Raw genomic sequence first — 21,510 nt, forward strand, 5'->3', positions numbered from 1 at the left:
CCACATTGGTTAAGGACTCTGCCAGGTTTAGTCCCACCCACAGTAGCTACAACATTAAAAATTTGGGATAAGTGGAAAGCGGAACTGGTAGGGGATAGAGCATATTTTTATCGTACGCCTATAGTTTTAAATAAGGCTTTTCCCCCGGGTTGCTCCAACACTGCAGCACGTAACTGGGAGGAGAAGGGGTGTTGCAGAATAGAGCATTTTTGGGGAGACTCTGGGTTGAGATCCTTCCAGGATATGCAAGAAATTAACTCCCTGACCCCTTTAGATCATTATTTCTATATGCAGGTGGTGCATTTTCTGACCCAAAAGGAAGTGGTGGCAGATCTGTGGCTTGGGAGGTCATTTGTTTGAGGGATATTGTGGGATCCACTTGATTAAGAAAGGTTTGTCCAAAATATATAGGCTTTTGAATAAGGACCTTAAACCAAAACCAGGGCACATTATTCATTGGGAACAGGACCTGGGATCTGTATTGGCCGAGGAACACTGGGATTTATGCTTTTTGGGGGTTAGAGAGTGCTCTATTTCCGCAGCCATTGTGGAGAATAGTTATAAAATACTCTATAGGTGGTATCTTACACCGGTTCGGCTAAACCGCATGTTTCCAAAGGCGACAAAATCCTGTTGGAGACTATGTGGAGAGGAAGGGACATTTTTCCATATTTGGTGGGAGTGCCTTAAAATTGTACAATTTTGGGATGAGATTATCAAATTGATTGAGGAAATGACTGGGGAGAAACCAGCAAAAAATCCTAAATATTTCCTTCTTAGCATTCCCATGAGTGGTGCAAAAGTTGGGTTTTTTTTTTGGTGGTTTTTTTTACTACTGCCAGCCCAAGAGGCAACAAGATAGCTTCTAGCAAAGCTTTAACAAAGGATCATTCCCCCATCCGCTGCCAAAAACTCTCTCACCTTCCACAATGCCCCACAAGTGAGACACAATCCCTCTCCCCTGGTGAGAGGTCCAGCCTCCAGCACCCCCCCCCCCCCCCCACCGGACACACACACAGCACATTCAATCTGCAGCGAGCCTGCACTATCATGGAGAGTAAACTGCGTCAGCATTAGAGAGAGGGATATCTTTTAAGCCTTCCCGGGGTTGTAATTCACATTCCATTAACATTGCACAATCATGGTCTGGAACATCTAAATCAATTATTTCTGGTAACAAGGTAGCAGGGGTGAGAGCAGAACAGAGATTATATTCCTTGATTGTAAAAGGAGTTCATACTTTATCATGCGTTCCAATGTGATTACCTGAGTATTATGTAAATCTGTGAAACAAAACATAATCTTATTTTAATTGACACATTTGAAATTTACCTTTTAATACTTTAAGACCTAATGAATGCAGAAAACATTTTTCTACTCCAATATGACTTATGTAAAACTGGGTGAGACAATACAAAAGAACATTAACAAACTAAGGTATCTTAACCTTCTGGGATAACTGTCAGTGCTATAAACTATAAGTTTTGTAAGTCATGGTTAATTCTGAATCCTTATTTTTGTATGATTGACTCTAATTACAGACACTACATTACCATGCTATAGTTTATTCTTCTAATGCTACCTTAGGAGTTTATTAAATCTTCACCTCCTTTACTCTTTTCTATAATGACAAATATTAAGAAACATTTCTAACCTGGTTACAAAGAAAAAGGTGTCTGTAAATTTTTGGAACCCATATGCTGGTACATGGGTTGTGCACTACTCATATAGTGTTTATTAATAGATGAAAATATATTTATATATATATATATATATATATATATAATGTGAAGCAGTGAAAACTGTCAGGAGAACTAGAGCATCATTCATAAATTCTGCTCCCTGTGCAGACATTTTGTGATGGTAGTGAGAACTGTTTACCTCTAAGTAGCAGCAAAGCAATCCTGGGTTTGATTTTGTACAGGATTCATCTATAAATCAAAAATCTCTGCCTATTAGGGGTTAAAACAATTAAAATCCCTGGTACATGTGTTTACAATTCACAGATAGCAGCTACATATATCACAATCCTTAATTAATAATTTAAAAAACCAAACGTACCAGAGAAATGTTTTAGGGGTTAAATTGTTACACTGAGAAGCAGCCACTGTCCATCCCATAAATCAATCTTATAACTTAAATCAACAAGAACCGAATTAGATGCTTTCAGTACAAAATGCAATATACCTCCTATGCCTATTGTATGGTCTTTTTAAGTTTTAACCACATGTTAGCCAGCCAGAGAAGGCTGATGAAACCAATCTTTCTGAAAGAATTCTACTAAATTAAAGTACTTACTGTGACCTTTCAAGTGCTGGAATTGCCATAAAAATTGTAATGCATTACAGCAAAAATCAGACATAAATAAAAACCCAGATTGCAAACTACATTTTCCCTTTTTTATGTTCTTCTCTCAGCCTTGCCAGCAGGGCAAGGGTTTTAAACCATAGGCTAACTGGCACTGTTGTTAAATTTTCCTTGTATAGTTTTTTTTTTTTTTCCAGTAGCAATCCTTTGTCGGATTACAGACACTCTCCTCTTGTATCACAAATACTCCATGTATGCAAGTGTTCCCATACTTATCCTAGCCGTTTTTAAGGCTAAATACCCAGGGAATTCACTACTCTGTATCCCAGTCCTAGACAATCCCAGAGAATTTGTCTCCCTGAATGTTGATTGCCCAGACTGTCCCAACCTATTAACCTTAGGCTGTAAATCTAGGGATTTTACTTCCCTGTAGTTCACCGGGCCCGGTATTTTTATCCAGAAGCCTAGCGCCCTGTTTTTTTAGCAGCTGGCTTTACTGTCCTGCGCCCTGTTACATAAGCAGCAGGATTTTTCTTTTTCTTAAGTTGCCGGCTGGAGCCCTGTGCCCTTATCCGTTAAGCAGCAGGCTTTATCAGGTACCTTTGTAATACTGAACGCTTTGTTATTCATAGGAACACATAAGTCACTTAACAGTGCAAAAATAATGAGTAAACACATTTCCCTTAAAGGTCTCAATGTTAGTGCAATACAAATGGTACAGCACAAAAAAAACAAAGAGAAAAAGATTAAAAATACCTTCAGGGATCCTGTGTCCTGTATTCTGTTCAAATCAAGAGAGGGAATGGCTGTGCGTGTCCTGTCCTAGGCGTCCTCTTCCCCGGCTCAGGCCAGGCCAGCACTCCCTTCTTTGATTCCCGGAACAATGCACCATCTGAAATAAAAAAGTTTACCAAGGACACAGAGGACAACATAGACAGTGTATTTCTTATGAATAATAGCCTTTATTTCTTAGTTCTTATTTAATAGTTATAAATAAATAGATAGATATTTATTTATCTATCTATCTCTTATGCATAAGGAAGTCGGGTCTCGTAGGCTTGAGAGCCCGACTTAATTTGTGATCGAATTTGGTCATTCTTAAATATCTTTCTCCCCAGTAATTAAGACAACACTCCTTTGAATTAGTCACGAGGTTACAGAGAAACATTTGTTTAGATATTTGCTACTTCTAATATTTCACAGAGCCCTGGGAAGCTTAACTAACCTTGATTTTATAACTCTTCATTGTTTTCCCTAAGACTACAAAGCGATACATGTGTCTTTCTTTTATCTAAGAGTGAGACAACTTCAGAGACAGTTTAAAGAACAGCAGTGACCTCAGATGGTGCATCTGTATTGAACAGATGGTCCCAATATTTCTTTACTATCGCAGTGGTCGGCTATCTGAGACACAGTTGCTGGCACACCAATCAGAGGTGAAATAGCATACTCATGGAGGAAGGTACCAGCACCACCACTATTAAGAGTAATTCAGAGATTAACCAAAGTTCAGTATTTGTGCAAACTTTCTGTGCTAAGGAGGAAACAGTTAAATAAGTACGCGCAAGTATGGGATGGTTTTTTTTTCGGTGGCAACAGAAAAACATGATCACTTAAGTACCAACACTCATAGCGGTAACAGCATAGCTAGTGTTTGGATTGTATAGATTTGTGTCAGAGGGAGAGGGGGGTACAAATGGGGGTGGGGAAGGGAGGTTGGGAGGAAAACCTAACTGAACAAACACAAAGAAGCGCACACACATACCAATTTAGGAGTGAAATTTATTGTTGTTATTCTGTGCACCCTTACAAACTGATGTTTTTGTTTTTTGATGGTATAATTATATATACTGTAAAACATTTCATTTGTATGTTTTTGTTGATGTTCAATAAACTTTAAATTACAAAAAAAAAATATATATTTGTAGAGCGGCGACTTGAAGTCTTTACATACCTTCGCTAGGCACTATTGGCTGGATGTGTGGGATCTAGAGTCTTGATCCTTTGGCAAGAGTGTCTTGTGAGTGGGCCTCTCCAGTTCCCACCCTCATTTGGGAGCTTTTGTACATCCCAGGAGTCTGGACTGATCCGGGTACGTACAGGGAAAGGAAAATTGGTTCTTACCTGCTAATTTCTGTTCCTGTAGTACCACGGATCAGTCCAGAACTCGCCCATTCTAGAAAGGGGAGTATACCACCAAAGCTGTGGTATATTTTCGATTGCAGAAGTCTTGCCAAGTTTACTTTTTTACTGGTTCTTGTTAGAAATTTTTTGGGTGTTATGCACAGTTTATTGCATTTAACTTGGGTACAGTTCAATACTGAGGAACTGCAGGTGGCTTCAGAGTACTTGAAGCAGTGTCTGTTTTACTTTCTGTCTCCATCTGCTGGCATGGATGAATAAACCCAGGAATCTGAACTGATCCATTGGTACTACAGGAACGGAAATTAGCAGGTAAGAACCAATTTTCCTTTCAATTTGTCTAGGGAAGGCAGGACTACAAGTCTAGAGATGCAATGGGGTAAAATAAGAACTGTTACATTGACCTTAGGTGGTTACTTCTGAATGCATTAGTGAAATAAGCACAGTATGTAATGAGTATAGCTTTTTTTTTCTTTTAATTAATAAAGTTGGTCAGTTTGCCTGAGCATTTTGAATGGGAAATATTGTACCTGTTGCACCAAATGACCTGAAATAATCTTACAACAGAGCCTACACTTTTTCTGCTTAGTAGTTTGAACTGAGCCCCACTGGGGTTAACTTTGGATCATCATCTTTAAGAAAACCAGTGGTGAGTCTGCTTATGGATGTTTCTTTCTTTCTCTTTTTCTTAGTTTTACAATGAAGAGGAAGCCAGGAAGTACACACAGAAGTAAGGATGTGTGGATGTACCCATCTCTGCTTAAGTCAGGATAGGGGCCTCTGTAGCTGACATGTCCCAGATGCCACCACCACTCAGGCACCCTTCACACTTCTCCTCCCATTCTGCAGAATTGTGCTGTAATGTCTCTCATGTTCTTCTCATCATAGTTCACGTATGATTGAGATCCAGACACAGATGTCAGAGAGAGCTGTGGAGCTCTTGTGTTTGCCTGAAGGTCGACCCTCTTATCTGCTGGATGTTGGGTAAGGGAAGGGAAAGCATTGGGATAACCTGCACAGAACAGCTGTTACAAACCTAAAGGGCAATGGTACCACAGCATTGGGCTTCCAACAAGGGTGGGATCACGTGCATGGAGAGACCGTGGTTAAAACTCAATTTTCAATGAGTGTGGGAGGATAGAAATTATTTTTTTAATTTTCAAATTGTATTTTTTTTTTTTTTTACAACAGCCTTGCTAACCTTGGCAGTAGAAACTATTACAAAACTTGGTAATAAGACATAGAAGGAAGCCTGGGTATTTGCATAAATATTGGTCTTGTAAGAAGCAAAGTTAAAGATGGCAAGGTCATCTTGTTGGATTGCATATGGGAATCTTTAGCACATCTACCCAGCGTGGACAAATCTCAATTGGGCAGACTGGATGAGTGACTTTAGTCTTTGCTATTTACTGTTTTTATGCATCTGGGAGAGTGATGAAAGGGTGTGTATATGAGAGGATGGGGAGAGGAGAGTTAATCCATATCTAACAGAACTGGAGAAGTGAAGGCTAGTATATGAAGGAGGAGCTTAATAGGTCCCTAGACTAGTGATTGTATTCTGAGCTGTTCTCTCTTTTTTTGTTTCTTGCATGGTAGATGTTTTGAGACATCTGCAAGAAAGAGATTGCCCACAATTCTGTTGCAGCTTGAGCTGAATGGGCACTGTACTTATGCTGTTTATGGCTGAGTTCCTCTTTCTTCTCTTTCTAGCTGTGGCTCTGGACTGAGTGGGGACTACATTTCTGAGCAGGGCCACCATTGGGTTGGGATTGACATAAGTTCAGCTATGCTTGGTAAGTATGGTCTGTGAGAGATCTGGTGACAGATTTGGATTTAATTACTTGCTTTTTCCAAATCCAAGTTAAAGGAGAGTTACATTCAGGTACAATAAAAGATTTGTTTTCTCCTAGACACAGAATGGGGATAAAGCCTTAGTAAATCAGGTCCTAAGTTTGTACCTGAGGTAATGGGTGAAGTGACTTGCTCAAGGTCACAAGGAGCATTGTTGGTGAAAAAGCAGGATTTGAACCCTACTTCTCAGCCTGCTCTAAGATCTAGGCAACTCCTTGGCATCCTTTATCCTGTGCAGTCCATCTGCTGCCTGGACAAGAGAAACAACCTACTGTACTATAAACCTGCCAGAGAATAAGCACCTCCATAAGTTTTATAGTGAGTGAGTCTGTGTTTGCTCTGTTTGCCAGATGTATTAAGAATTTTCTCCTATTTTGTATCTATGGGAAAAATGCTTAAGTACATTTGGTCTTGTGTGGGAATGCTCTCCATACACTTGAGTGATGGGCCTTATCCTGCTATTCCCCTCCCCACATCATATGTTTACCGCCCCCCCTACTACTCACCTCAAGCCTTGAGACCCTCGAGACTGTTTCCACTTTAGAGATTGAAAACGTACTAAAAAAACTGAAACCATCTTCCCACCCGATAGATGCGATTCCAGCTAAACTCCTGATTGCAAGTGCCAAAGACATCTCGATTCCTATATCACAGATTATAAATGCCTCCTTATCACAGGGCCTTGTCCCCACCCCCCTCAAACTCGCTATCCTGAAACCTCTTCTAAAAAAACCAAATCTGTCACCTGATAACCCAGCCAACTTTCGTCCCATAGCAAATCTTCCGATTATCGCCAAAATCTTGGAAAGAATAGTCAATAAACAGCTTTCTGAACACTTGGACAACAACAACCTACTCTCACCGTCTCAACTAGGATTCCGTAAATCCCGAAGTACAGAATCCCTCCTTTTATCACTATCAGACAATATTCTCAGGAACCTTGAGAAAAAACAATCCTGTCTGCTCATTCTTCTCGACCTAACGGCGGCATTCGACACAGTGAACCACGATATTCTCTTAGATCGTCTCTCCGAGATCGGCATCAAAAACACCGCCCTCAGCTGGTTTTCATCCTTCCTCCAGAACAGGTTCTACAAAGTTAAGGTTAACAGCAAATAATCGCCTTCTTTCAGATCCACACTTGGTGTCCCGCAAGGATCTTCTCTGTCTCCGACATTATTTAACATTTATCTTCTCCCTCTGTGTCAGCTCCTTTCCAAACTTAATCTATCACACTACATAATATATGCTGACGACGTACAAATCCTCATACCGATTAAAGATTCATTACACAAAACCATGCTTTATTGGAACTCTTGTCTACTTTCCATCAACAACCTTCTAACTAAACTCAACTTGATACTCAACTCCAACAAGACTGAGTTTCTTCTCATCACCCCAGACAGCAACTTCTCATTATCAAACACAAATGCCGTATCCCTTCCAGTCCTATCCCCACAGGTCAGAAATCTTGGGGTCATCATCGATAATCAATTTAACTACAGAAGTTTCATCAATAACACCGTTAAAGAATGCTTTTTTAAACTCCAAGTCTTAAAAAGGCTAAGACCCCTCCTACACTACCAGGATTTTAGATCTGTGTTACAAGTAATCATTTTCTCGAAAATAGATTACTGCAACTCTTTGCTGCTTGGGCTACCGGCTAACACATTAAAACCGTTACAAATGCTACAGAATGCCACAGCAAGGATTCTAACAAAATCCAACAAAAGGGACCACATAACACCCATCTTAAAGAACCTTCACTGGCTCCCAATCAAATATAGAATCCTTTACAAGACCCTCTCAATCATAGACAAAGTCATCCACAACTCCACCCCAATCAAGCTCACGATCCCATTACAGCCTCACACTACCTCCCGACCGATGAGACAAGGCCAGAGAGGCACTCTACAGGCTCATCCTATAAAAACAACACTAAGTAGAAGAGCCCTTTCCACCGCAGGCCCTTTACATTGGAACTCACTCCCTCAGACCTCAGGCTCGAACAATCGACACCCACCTTCAAAAAAGACTTAAGACCTGGTTGTTCAACCAAGCATTCTCATAACTCATTTATCCTCTCACAGATCACTATGGAAGAAACCTCCCCTTGACACTTCCACAACATCCTCCCAACACTAATCTCCCAAGCGCACTTGCTTCTCCGAACGAATGTCATGACAGTGGCTCTAGGTCTCTCCAAGACAGCTCCAGTGACTTCACATTCTGTTCCTCTAAGCTATTTGTACATAAATTGTATTCTCCCTGTTCATTGTAAGTTATTATCCAAGTTTCACTCTCCCTGTTCTATGTAAGACATTATAAATTATCCTTTTATATTGTCATTGTAATTGTTGAAATGTGAACCGAAGTGATTAGTAACATTGTTACCTGAACTGCGGTATATAAAACTGTTAAATAAATATTCTGTATAGATGTTGCAGTTGAGCAGGAGGTAGAAGGGGATCTCATCCTTGGCGACATGGGGCAGGGGGTTCCTTTCCGCCCCGGCACCTTTGATGGTTGTATCAGGTAAGCCCTTTTTGAAGATTTCTGCTTGGGATATGTCTAGCTTGTAATGAGACTGCAAACCCTGGCTTTAAAGTGGGGTGCTACTTGTATGGTTTACCTTGTATTTAAGAGCTGCAGCTGCTCGTCCAGTCCCTCTCTGAGCAGGAATCTGCTGTCAGATGTTCCAGAGTTTTCCTCTTCTCAAATATTTACTTAGCCCGAGTTTCTTCTCTTTCAGTATCTCGGCTCTTCAGTGGCTATGTAACGCAGATAAGAGAGGACACAGCCCACCGCGGCGGCTGTATCACTTCTTCTCATCGCTCTATTCTTCTCTGGTGAGTGCTGTGGTTGTCATGGCCTGGATAGGGAGGAGCAGTTCTGTTTGGTCATTCCCAGGGCTGATGTGAGGGTATAGGAGGCTTTTGGAGCTTGGACCTGGGAGGGATACCCCAAACTCAATAACTTTTAAAAACTAAGAGGCTAATATTCAAAACCCATTTAGACAGATAACTGAAAAATTATCCATCTAAATGGCTTAGCTGCGATATTAGTTATGCAGCTAGAATATATCCAGATAAGTCGGGGGCATCAGGGAAGAAGCAAGTTAATCGGTTAACAATGGTCGCACTGTAGGGCTGTCTCAAAATTAGCTGGATACACTTAACTGACTTACTTTACCGAGCCACTCAGTGGCTGAATATCATCCCCTAAAAGTATCTGTGTTGTAAATATTGTAAGCATTTAGCAAAATTGCTTCCCTTGTAATAGGTGTTATCCCAGGCAGCAGGATGAGGCCCTCACATATGGGTGACATCATTGAAGGAGGCCTATCACGGAAAATTTTGTCAAAGTTTCTAGAAACTTGTATACTGGCATACTGAGCATGCCATGATCCCTCAAGCCACAGGGCATGATCAGTCTCGTATGTAGCAATGAGCGTTAGCAAACATAAAATAATAAAACATATCGGACCCAACTCCGCGGGGTGGCGGGTGGGTTTCGTGAGGACTACATCCTGCTGTCCTGGTATAACACCTATTACAAGGTAAGCAATTTTGCTTTATCCCAGGTCAAGCAGAATGCTAGTCCTCGCATATGGGTGATTAGCAAGCTAGAGGCTGTGTCATTTTGTAGTGAACCAACACTAAAGTGTTAAGTGTTAATTTATCTTATAGCTGATATACTTAAAGTAGACATGACTTATCACAACCACTAAGTAATATTTAATATGAAACTGTTACAGTATTTGATGGCACCTGTTTAGTTAATATAACTCAACACATTTAAGTTTGAAATTATGTGCCTTATTGTGAACCATTGTGACGGCAACTAGCTTAACGACGGTATAGAAAAGATTTTAAATAAATAAATAAAAATAAAGTATTGTTGGAGGATATTGAGGCAGCCTAAAATCACAGCAGGTTAGATGTAGAAGGAGTTGGGATCATACTGGAATCAAGTTCTTTGACACATTGTCCATAAGCTGAAACTTGTCTTCCTTCTTTGTCCAAACAGTAATGAGCTGCAGAGGTGTGAAGAGAACTCCATGTTGCAGCTTTGCATATGTCAAGAATAGGCACTGAATGATAATGTGCTACTGAGGTTGACATTGCTCTTATTGAATGTGCCTTTACTCGTCCTTGGAGAGGAAGACCTGCTTTTTCATAGCAGAACTCTATACAATCTGCTAGCCAGTTGGAGAGAGTTTGTTTGCCCACTGGATTACTCGGTTTGTTTGGATCAAAAGAAATAGAGTTGAGTGGATTTCCTGTGGACTGCAGTGCGGTCTAATTAGTATGCTAGTGCACATTTACAGTCCAAGGTGTGCAAAGCCCTCTCACCTTGGTGAGCATGAGGCCTTGGGAAGAAGATGGGTAAAACTATGGACTGATTCAAATGGAATTCTGTAACTACCTTGGGAAGGAATTTTGGATGTGTATGAAGTACCACTCGGTCATGCAGGAATTTTGTATAGGGTGAGTATGTGACAAGTGCTTGTAACTCACTAACCCTTCTAGCAGATGTAATGGCTATTAGAAGATAGTCTTCCATGAGAGAAATTTAAGATCGCAGGAATCCATGGGTTCAAAAGGAGAATGCATGAGTCTTGTTAGTACCACATTAAGGTCCCATTCTGTGACCGGTGGCCGTATTGGTGGTTTAAAGTGAATTAAACCTCTCATAAATCTACTGACAAGAGGTTGCACAGATACTGGTGCATCTCCTATTGTATGATGGTAAGCTGAGATTGCACTTAAGTGTACTCTTACGGACGAGGTCTGGAGACCAGAGTCTGAAAGGTGCCACAGATAGTCTAGTAAAGATGATATGGGGCAGGAAAAATGGTCAATACCTTTTTGTGTACACCACAAGGTGAATCTCTTCCACTTCGAACTATAGTTTTTTCGTGTGGAAGATTTACGTGAAGCTACAAGCACTTGAGAGACATTAGCTGAAAGATTGAGTGGTTGTTAAGATCAAGCTTTCAACATCCAGGCTGTCAGCGATAGAGATTGAAGATTGGGATGGCGCAACCTGCCCTGGTCCTGAGTTATGAGAGTGGGAGCTATTCCCAGGCGAATTGGCTCTGTGATCGAGAGGTCGAGAAGTATGGCAAACCACATTTGTTGAGGCCAATACGGGGCTATGAGTATCACTGACCCCTTGTCCTGTTGTAGCTTCACTAGAGTTTTGGTTATTAGCGGTATCAGGGGATACACGTATAGAAGACCTGAATTCCAAGGGCGAGCAAAGGCGTCCTTGGCTGACTGGTGTTTCTGTTTGTGCAGAGAGCAGAATTTTGTACACTTTGTGATTCAGCTCGGATGCAGAAAGGTCTATTGTTGGTTGACCCCAACGTTGAAATAACTTGGTCGCTACTAATGGATCTAGAGACCATTCATGAGGTTGGAACTGGCGACTGAGGCAATCTGCAGCTATGTTGTGAATGCCTGCCAGATAAGTGGCTTGGAGAAATATGGAGTGTCAGGGCCCTGTCCCAAATCTGTGCGGCTTCTTGACAGAGGAGATATGAGCCCGTACTTCCTTTTTTGTTCAAGTACCATATGGCAACTGTGTTGTCCGTTTGTACTAGTACAGTTTTGTGTGAAAGGCAGTCCTTGAACGCATGTAGAGCATAACGTATAGCTCGAAGATCCAGGAAATTGATTTGAAATGTTGCTTCGAGTGTCGTCCAAGTACCTTGAGTTTGGAGATTGTCTATGTGAGCTCCCCAACCTAAGGTGGATGCATCTGTAGTTAGTTATTTGCGGAATTGGCTGTTGGAAGGGTAAGCCTTTGCACAAGTTGTCCTTGTTCACCCACCATAGGAGAGATTAACGTAGCTGGTGGGTTATTTGAACCGGAGATGACAGTGGTTGAATGGCTTGTATCCATTGTGATCTCAATGTCCATTGGGTTATTCTCATGGCTAGTCTGGCCATAGGAGTGACATGAACTGTGGAGGCCATGTGGCCTAGCAGAGTTAGAAACTGATGTGCTGTCTCCTGTTTCTGTAAGCGTAGGTAGTTTGCTAGTGAGGAGAGTGTCTCCGCCCGGTCCTCCGGGAGGAAGGCTCTTGTTATTATGGTGTTCAACTCTGCTCCTATGAATTGCAGTAGGCGAGATAGGATGAGGTGGGATTTTTGGTAGTTGATTAGAAATCCCAGCGAGTGGAGCAGTTTGATTGTGAGCCTGAGAGAAGTGAGAGCTCCTTGTCTTGTCTGGCTTCTGATTAGCCAGTCGTCTAGGTAAGGAAAAACGTGTACACTTTCCTTGTGCAAATGCACCGCTACTGCTAGGCATTTTGTGAACACTCTGGGTGCTGAGGCAAGTCCGAAAGGTAGAACCCTGTATTGGAAATGACTCACCAGGAAACGCAGATACTTGCGATGAGGAGGGAATATTGGAATGTGAGCGTAAGCGTCTTGTAGATCCAGAGAACAGAGCCAGTCTCCTGTCTGAAGAAGGGGAAGCAAGGTGCCCATAGAGACCATCCTGAATTTCTCTTTTCGTAGAAATTTGTTGAGATTTCAGAAGTCTAGGATGGGTTGCAGGCCTCCTGTTTTCTTTGGAATGAGGAAATAGCGGGAGTAGAATCCTCTGCCCTGCTGAGGCCGGGGTACCTGTTCTACAGGTCTGGTTCTCAGAAGGGTGAACAATTCTGCTTGGAGGAGAGAGATGTGATCTGTGTTTATCCAAAGAGACTTTGGTGGAGAGTCTTTTCGAATTGATAGGAAATTGAGTTGATAACCTATTGATACTTTGGAGAGTATCCATTGGTCTGTTGTTATCCGTAACCAATGGTTGTAGTAGAAGGAGACTCAACCTCCTACTGGTATGGTTGGGTTGGGGTTGCTGAGATGGCTGCTGTTCTCTGGCTTTGTCTCAAAAACCTGCAGCTGGACCTGTTTGCGCTGGCGGTTGAGGCCTAGCGGTTCTAGGTTGTTTGGGCTGAGATCTTTGTTGTGATCGGGAAGATCTGCCCCTAGGTGCTGGTGGATAGTACCTTCTTGGCCTGTAGTCTGGCTTTCTGGTATCTTTCCTTGGTTGACGACGTGATACTGAAGAAGAATCTTGTGGGACAACAGATAACTGACGCAGTGTCTCTGTATGTTCTTTAAGTTGGGCTACTGCATCCTGAACCTTTGATCCAAAAAGGTTGTTGCCCACACAAGGCAGGTCCACCAACGTATCTTGTACCTCAGGCCTAAAGTCAGAGGCTTTTAACCAGGCCCAACGGCATGCACTGATCCCAGAAGCTGCAACTCTTGAAGCAGTTTCGAAGCTGTCGTATGCAGCACGAACCTCATGTTTTCCAGCTTCTAGTCCTTTATGGACAATTGCATTGGCTGCATCCTGGTACTGTTGAGGTAGGGAATCTGCGAGCTGCTGCATTTGTTTCCAGAGATTTCTCTGGTACTGCGTCCTGTAAAGTTGGTAAGACGCTATTCTGGAGTTAAGCATTTCTCCTTGGAAGACTTTTTCTTTCCTAGAGAGTCTAGGAATCTGTGATCCTTCCCTGGTGGGGCAGATGAAAGAGGTCGTATATTTATTTATTTACGTTTTTTATATACCGGCATTCATGATACAATCACATCATGCTGGTTTACAGTATAACAGGGGTGCAAAAAAAATCTAACTGTATCTAAGGTGTGGAGAAAAGCAGTTACAAATAACAAGGGTGTTTGAACTGGGCGAAGAGAGAAATAGCAGGAAAGGATAACGTCAGTAAGATAATTACAGATTTCAGCGACTTTTAGATTTTTTTTCTGAGCCAACTCGACCACTACTGATTGGTGTGGTAGTTGTGCCCTTTGATAGCCAGGGATATGCTGTACTAGATACGTGATGTCCATTCTCCTATTGACTGGTGGGACTGAACATGGATGTTCCCACAATCTATGTTGTAACTCTACCAGGACCTCATGAATAGGGATGGCTAGGACTTCCTTAGGGGGATCCACAAATTGAAGAACCTCCAAAGTTTGCTGCTTTGTATCCTCCTCAGACACTAATTTAAAAGGAATGGTGTCTGCCATATCTTTTATAAAAGTGGTAAAGGATAAGTCCTTTGGAGGAGACTTCTTTCTTCCTTCAGGGGGAGATGGTTCAGACATAAAACTTTCTGATGATGAATCGGAGTTTCTATCCTCCCAGGAGTCATATGGTGTATGTTTGGAAGGAGAAGCCAGAGAAGACCTCGGTGGTATCGACGGTACAACTGGTCTGGACAGTCCTGAAGGTCCTGGTTGAGGTTCATAGAGAGGGGATGGACCAGAAGTATCTCCCATACCTGCTGGTTTGGTAGGGACAGGCTGTGATGGCATAGCACCGATAAGGGCATCAAGTTTTTCCATTAGTGGTTGAAAAATCGATACATCTGGTTGTAATGGAGTCCCTGGTACAGGTACCAGCATCAGGAATGGTGATGGCATCGGTGCTGATCCTGGCATCGGGGATGGTGCCGGCATCTGTGCAGCACCGGCATCGACAATGGTGTCTGTTTTGGGGAGGGCACCGGTATCCGAGGAGTCATCGGTGTCTATGAATGTAAGTCCTGAAGCGCTTCTCGCACTGCCTGGCGGATGAATCCGCTCATTCCTCCGTTATAGCTGTTGCAGGCAGAGCAGCTATAAGTGGTGGCAGTGAAGGCGTCATCGGCTCTACCACAGAGCCCTGTGGTGGCTCGATGTCCGGCACCTCTAGAGGTGGGGAATGCCTTGGTGTAGCAGGCCTTAGTGATTCCTGTAGATGAAGTCTCTTGGCTCCTGGCTGTTCCGGTGACAACAGGGCCTCCGGAATCGAGGAATGCAGATGACTATGTTCGGTGGCTTTTTCAAGCCCGGACGTTGATTTTTGTCAATGCCGTAGACGGGGTCGGTGACGGTCGGTCTCCCGAACCCTCCATTCGACGTTTTTTAATAATCAACAGTTTCGACGCTCCGGCCGGAGATGAATGGGTGGACGTCGACGTGGAAGGCAGTAACTGGATGTGGAAAAGGTGTTCATCTTTTCCTGACATGCCGCACATTTTGGACACAACAAAACGTCCTGGGATTGCCCTAAACATAATACACACTCAGGGTGTGGATCAGTAATCGACATAGTTCGATTACATTTAGGGCATTTTTAAAATCCTGTGGCCATGATAACTAGGACAGCTATCAATGGCTAACTGACCAAAACTTTTTAAACTCGAACAGAGTCGAAAAAAAGAGATTAACTCACCGGCCGGTGGTTGAAGAGAGACCTCGATGTGGGGAATGAGAAAAGAGGGATTTTAAATTTGTTTTTAGACAAAGTTGTGTGAAGAAGTTCACACAGGGCTTGTGCTCTGTGATGCTAACTGCAGCGTGGAAAAACGAAGACTGAAGGGGGAGACTCCTGTGGCTCGAGGAATCATGGCATGCTGGGCATGCTCAGTATGCCAGTCAAAAGTTTCTAGAAACTTTGACAGAAAGTTTTCTGTGATAGGGCTCTGTCAGTGACGTCACCCATATGTGAGGAATAGTATCCTGCTTGTCCTGGGATAAATTCCATTCCGTTATGAAACTTCAGATTGAAACGTGTCTTCTCCATCCACACTGCACATGCATAGGAGGGATCTAACCAAAGTGATGTTTTACATACTTACTGGTGGTAACTGAATAAGCAGGATCTGTTTCTTTCTTGCTTCTCCCTCTCATGGTACTTCTCTTTAGTAACTCAGTCAAATAGTTATTCATGGATCTTGAATTGCTCTTCCTGTAGAGCGACATAATTGTGCAGATGCTTGTAACTTTGCGCCTCTCCCTCTCTTCAGGCACGGGGGTCCCGAGCTGTCCTGCAATTGTACCCAGAGAATGCTGAACAGGTGGGTTCTCAGCTTTGGGAGGGAGACAATAAGGCAGGAGGACAGTATGGACAGTTGTGGGATGCTGAGGGAGTTGGGGGGAGGGTAGTGGTGGTTCTTGGCTAGGTGATGGCTGTATAATGGGTTTCATGTTGTTCTCCTTAGTTTGCTGCTTTCTCTCTTGCAGCTGGAGCTGATCACTGCCCAGGCTATGAAAGCTGGCTTCACAGGAGGGATGGTGATAGATTATCCCAATAGCACTAAAGCCAAGAAGTGAGTGTGATTTATTGCTGTATATTGTAGTGTCCCTTAGTAGAATTCTGTTTACACTGAGCTTCTGTTTGCCTCAAAAAAAAAATGCATGGTAGCAGAGGAGTCACTGTATGAGGGGGACACATTTTAAGGACATGTTAATTCTAGACTTTGGTGAAAAAAGTCCACCTTTTTTGTTTTACATCACTCCACCTCCTGTTTCTGATCCATTTTGATAAATAATGATAGAATAACAGTGAAAGTAGATTTCTGTTAAATAATAACTTGCCTGGCATGTTAACTGGGATTTTACTTATTGAAATACACTTAAAAACTAGAGTTCTGTGTAAGGAGGGTTCCATTGTAAATACTTCTGAAACCAAGTATTTACCCTCTACTTATTCTCTATCTGCCCTTTGCCCACCTGTGTCTTATTGCTTGCTGCTACAGTTATCCACTGTGCAACTGTCATATCACCAGGCTCAGAAACTTTGGTGAAAAATTGTAAAGCTTTTCTCATAATCTATTTTTGATCAAACTGAAATGAATTGGTTACTTTTAAATTGCTCCTGCTAGAAAGACCACCCTCGCCCAGGGGAGTGAGAAGTTGGGACAGTGTCCTGCATAGACTGGGTCAATGTTGTTCCCTGCAGACTGGACTCCTTCTCCAGTTGCCTCTTTGTTCCCTTTATTTCCTTGTGAGGAAAATCTGTGTCAAAAACTAAGTTCCTGTTCATACCCAGATCAGTCCAGACTTCTGGGTTTTGCCTCCCTTCCAGCAGATGGAAACAGAGAAAGAGTTTTACTGATACTGCCATATAACCTGGTGTGCCATCTGTAGGCCCTCAGTATTTTTCTGTCTCCAGCAGATGGTAGAGGTACAAATCCTACAGTCTTGAAAAAGAAATAATTAAAATTGGTTTGTACGCTTATCTGAGCCATGTGCACAACCAACTTCTGCGCACATAGGCACACACATCTGTGCCGGACTCGCACATAGGCCTGTGCGCACAGCACCATGCGCATCCCCACTAAGCGCACAAATAGTGGCCTGCACGCACATCTTCTGCATCCTGCACGCACATAGTCGGTGCACCCGGAGCGCACAACTAAGTCTCCCGGTGACTATTAATTGCATCAGTAGCATGGGATCTTCTTAGTGTTTGGGTAATTGCCAGGTTCTTGTGGCCTGGTTTGGCCTCTGTTGGAAACAGGATGCTGGGCTTGATGGACCCTTGGTCTGACCCAGCATGGCAATTTCTTATGTTCTTAACTGGTCAGCGGATGTCTGCTCCAAACCATGTTTGAGAGCATTGCCTTTTAAGGGAAAGCTCTATTTGGAGAGGACCTGAAGAGGTAGTGAAGTGTCTTCATGGGGCCAAGGGGCATAAGTTGCCAGAAGATAAGTTAAAAGGAGACAAGGGGTCCTTCTCGGGGTGTTGCTGATTCCGACCAAATAGGAGATTTTGACAAACTAGACCTCCGGCAGGCGCCCAGACTCAAGAGGCCAGAAGAAGACAATCCTGAGGCCAATGCTTTCGTGGAGGAAGAAAAACTGTGATGGCCTTAGCCAGGGATCTGGTGGAGCTAAGCCCTCACAATGAAGCGAGGCCTGTTCCGTTCCTCTGTACCTTCTATTAGAGGATGTCTGACTCTGTTTTATGAGGAGCAGCTCAAAATCACGACGGACCAGTGGGTCCTAAGCGTGATAAGAGCCGGTTATGCATTAGAATTTGCTCGGCCGCTAAGAGACTTGCTCATGGTCTCCCTTTGAATCCTATTTGCCAAGAGGAAAGTGGTCCAAGAGGCTGTGGATCATTTGTAGATGTTGGGAGCCATCGTTCCCATGCCTACGTGGGAGCGGAGAAGGAAGGTATTCCATATTTCACAATGCCCAAAAAGGAAGGGTCCTTTCATCCGATTTTGGATTAAAAAAAAAAAAAAAAAGGTAAATGTGGCTCTCGGGTCCCATGTTTTCGAATGGAGACTCTGCACTCTGTCATCTCAGCAGTGCGCAAAGGAGAGTTTCTGGCTTTGCTAGATTTGATAGAGGCGTACCTGCACATAGCGATTCCTGAGGTTTATGATCCTCTGGAGGCATGTTCAGTTTTGTATTCTTCCTTTTCGGATTGGCGACTGCTCTGTGTACCTTCACAAAGGTGATGATAGTTATGGCAGCGGCGGTGGCGCTCAGAAAGAAGGGCATTCTGGTTCACCTGTAACTGGATGACTGGCTCATTCAGGCAAAGTCTGAAGCCCTCTGCAGACAGTTTGTCTCAGGTGCTGCAGCAGCTGAGGTCTCTAGGCTGGGTAGTGTATCTGGCAAAGAGTCATCTAACCCTTTTTCAAGTTTTGGGTTTCTTGGGGACATGCTTTGATACCAGGATAGGGAAGGTTTTTCTCACTAGGGACTGAATGTTCAAACTACTGGTGCAAGTTCGCAGTCTGTTAGATGCTACGGTGCCCAGGGTCTGGGACTACCTTCAGGTTCTAGGCTCTATGGCATAGACTTTGGAGTTGTTTCCTTGGGCCTTTGCACACATGTGGCCTCTGCAGAGATCATTTCTTTCCTGGTGGGATCTATGGTTGGAGCAGTTTCATCTTCTGCCTCTTGAGGGGGCCGCCAGGTCCAGTCTTTGGTGGCTTGGTCGGGCCCATCTGATTCGCAGGGTGGACTTGGATGTTCCAGACTGGATGGTAGTTACCAGCAATGCCAGTCTCTTCGGATGGGGTGTAGTGTACCAGGGTCAGTCAGCCCAGGGGCAATGGTTCAAGGACCGGGCATCCTGGGCTATCAATTGATTTAGCAACGAGGGTGATGCGTTTTGCCTTTCTGCCTCTGTTATGCGATCGCCCAGGTGAATCCTGTGTGACAATGCGACAATGGTGGCTTACATCATAGAAACATAGAAATGACGGCAGAAGAAGACCAAACGGCCCATCCAGTCTGCCCAGCAAGCTTCACACATTTTTTCTCTCATACTTATCTGTTTCTTTTAGCTCTTGGTTCTATTTCCCTTCCTCCCCCACCATTAATGTAGAGAGCAGTGATGGAGCTGCATCCAAGTGAAATATCTAGCTTGATTAGTTAGGGGGTAGTAGGGGTAGTAACCGCCGCAATAAGCAAGCTACACCCATGCTTATTTGTTTTAACCCAGACTATGTTATACAGCCCTTATTGGTTGTTTTTCTTCTCCCCTGCCGTTGAAGCAGGGAGCTATGCTGGATATGCGTGAAGTATCAGTTTTTTCTTCTCCCCTGCTGTTGGAGCAGAGAGCTATGCTGGATGTGCATCGAAAGTGAAGTATCAGGCACATTTGGTTTGGGGTAGTAACCGCCGTAACAAGCCAGCTACTCCCGTCATTGTGAGTGCAAATCCTTTTTTCCACATTTCCTCTTGCTGTTGAATCTTAGAGTGATGTTGGAGTCACAGTAACCATGTGTATGTTTATTGACTAAGGGTATTGTCTCCGGGCAGTAGCCATCATTCTGGCGAGTCACCCACTCTTCATTGGCGGCCTCTTGACTTTATGGATCCACAGTGTTTATCCCACGCCCCTTTGAAGTCCTTCACAGTTCTGGTCTTCACCACTTCCTCTGGAAGGGCATTCCAGGCATCCACCATCAATTGGCAAGGAGAAACCAAGAGTCGGGCAGTGGCCCAAGCATTGTTTCACTGGGCAGAACAGCATCTGGCATTGTTAGTGGCATCCCATATAGCTGGGGTGGACAACATTCAGGCAGGTTTTGTCAGTTGGCAGCGACTGGTCCCCGGAGAGTGGAAGCTATCAGAGGAGGCAATGTGTTTTCTCTGTCACAGGTGGGGCATTCCCCACCTGGACTTAATGCCAAGGAGCCTTGTTCCCATTTGTAACTGTAGAAACATGGAGCAGCAGGAGTCAATGCCCTGCTTCTGCCTTGGCCCCCAGGGATTTTGTTTACGGTCTTCTCCCCCCCCCCCCCGCAGGTTCTATGACGGATAGAAAATCATCTGGGAGAAGTGATTCTGGTGGTGCTGGAGTGGCCACGATGGCCATGGTTTGCAGACCTGATAAATCTTGTGGTAGGCAGGCCGTTGCAGCTTGCTTATCTACCAAAGCTACTGCGTCCGGGTCCAATATTTTAGGATCAGGTAGATTGCTTTTGTCTCGCAGCTTGACTTTTGAAAGAAAATGTTTAAGGGAGGAAGGATATTCGGACGATGTCATTTCCACCTTGCTACCGACCAGAAGGTCATCCATTTCCTTAGCTTATGGGAGGATCTGGAAGGTTTTTGAGTCCTGGTGGACAGATCAGGGAGTAAAATCTACTCTGGCATCAGTGGCACACATTTTGACCTTTTTGCAGAGAGGGCTGGTGAAAGGTTTGGCCCATAACTCCCTCAAGGTGCAAGTGGCAGCTTTGGACTGTCTTTGAGGCAAGGTGCATGGAGTGTCCTCATCCGCTCATCTGGATGTGGTGAGTGGTTTTTTTTTTCCTTCAGGGGCGAAACATTTGTGTCCTTGGAACCTTAACTTGGTCCTGAGAGGAATGCATATGGTGCCTTTTCAGCCTTTAAAGAGGGTGACTATGAAGGATCTCACTCTTAAGGTGGTTTTCTAATGGCAATTTGTTCGGCCCAAAGAATTTCTGAACTTCAGGTGTTGTCATGTAGAGATCTCTTTTTGAAGGTCTCTGATTCTGGGGTGGTGTTGGGTATGATTCCCTCTCTTCTCCCAAAGGATGTGTCTGCATTCCATTTAAATCAGATGGTGGAGTTTCTGACTTTCTGAAATTTGGACGTGTCGGCGCCGCGTGCAAAGGATCTGCGGCTCTTGGATGTAAAATGGGCTCTGTTATGTTACCTCAAGATCACTTATAGCTTCTGGGTATCTGATCATCTTTGTGCTATGGAGTGGGGCTAAGAAGGAGCAGAAATCCTCAAAAACCATGATTGCGTGGTGGTTGAAGGAAGCTATAGGCTCGACTTACATCTGTCAGGGGCGTCCTGTCCTGGTGGAGTTGAGAGCTCACTCTACTCTGTTGCAGGTGGCTTTTTGGGTTGAATGGTAGCAGGTGTTGCCACAGGAGATTTGTCGGACAACCACTTGGAAGTCATTGCACACGTTTGC

The 21,510-nt window shown here is 43.7% G+C and overlaps 1 protein-coding gene across 1 annotated transcript in view; it reads left to right on the forward strand.

The window, feature by feature from the left end:
* BUD23 (BUD23 rRNA methyltransferase and ribosome maturation factor) overlaps window positions 1-21,510 on the forward strand; it is a 35,661-nt gene that overhangs the window by 8,080 nt on the left and 6,071 nt on the right. Inside the window, exons 2-8 of the mRNA XM_029613052.1 lie at window positions 5,142-5,179; window positions 5,338-5,433; window positions 6,160-6,242; window positions 8,739-8,835; window positions 9,053-9,149; window positions 16,118-16,168; window positions 16,335-16,420. Of these exons, the coding sequence (XP_029468912.1) occupies window positions 5,142-5,179; window positions 5,338-5,433; window positions 6,160-6,242; window positions 8,739-8,835; window positions 9,053-9,149; window positions 16,118-16,168; window positions 16,335-16,420 (548 nt within the window). The remainder of the gene's footprint in view (window positions 1-5,141; window positions 5,180-5,337; window positions 5,434-6,159; window positions 6,243-8,738; window positions 8,836-9,052; window positions 9,150-16,117; window positions 16,169-16,334; window positions 16,421-21,510) is intronic.

The sequence above is a fragment of the Rhinatrema bivittatum genome, chromosome 8 (genome assembly GCF_901001135.1).
Source record: "Rhinatrema bivittatum chromosome 8, aRhiBiv1.1, whole genome shotgun sequence".
NCBI lineage: Eukaryota > Metazoa > Chordata > Amphibia > Gymnophiona > Rhinatrematidae > Rhinatrema > Rhinatrema bivittatum.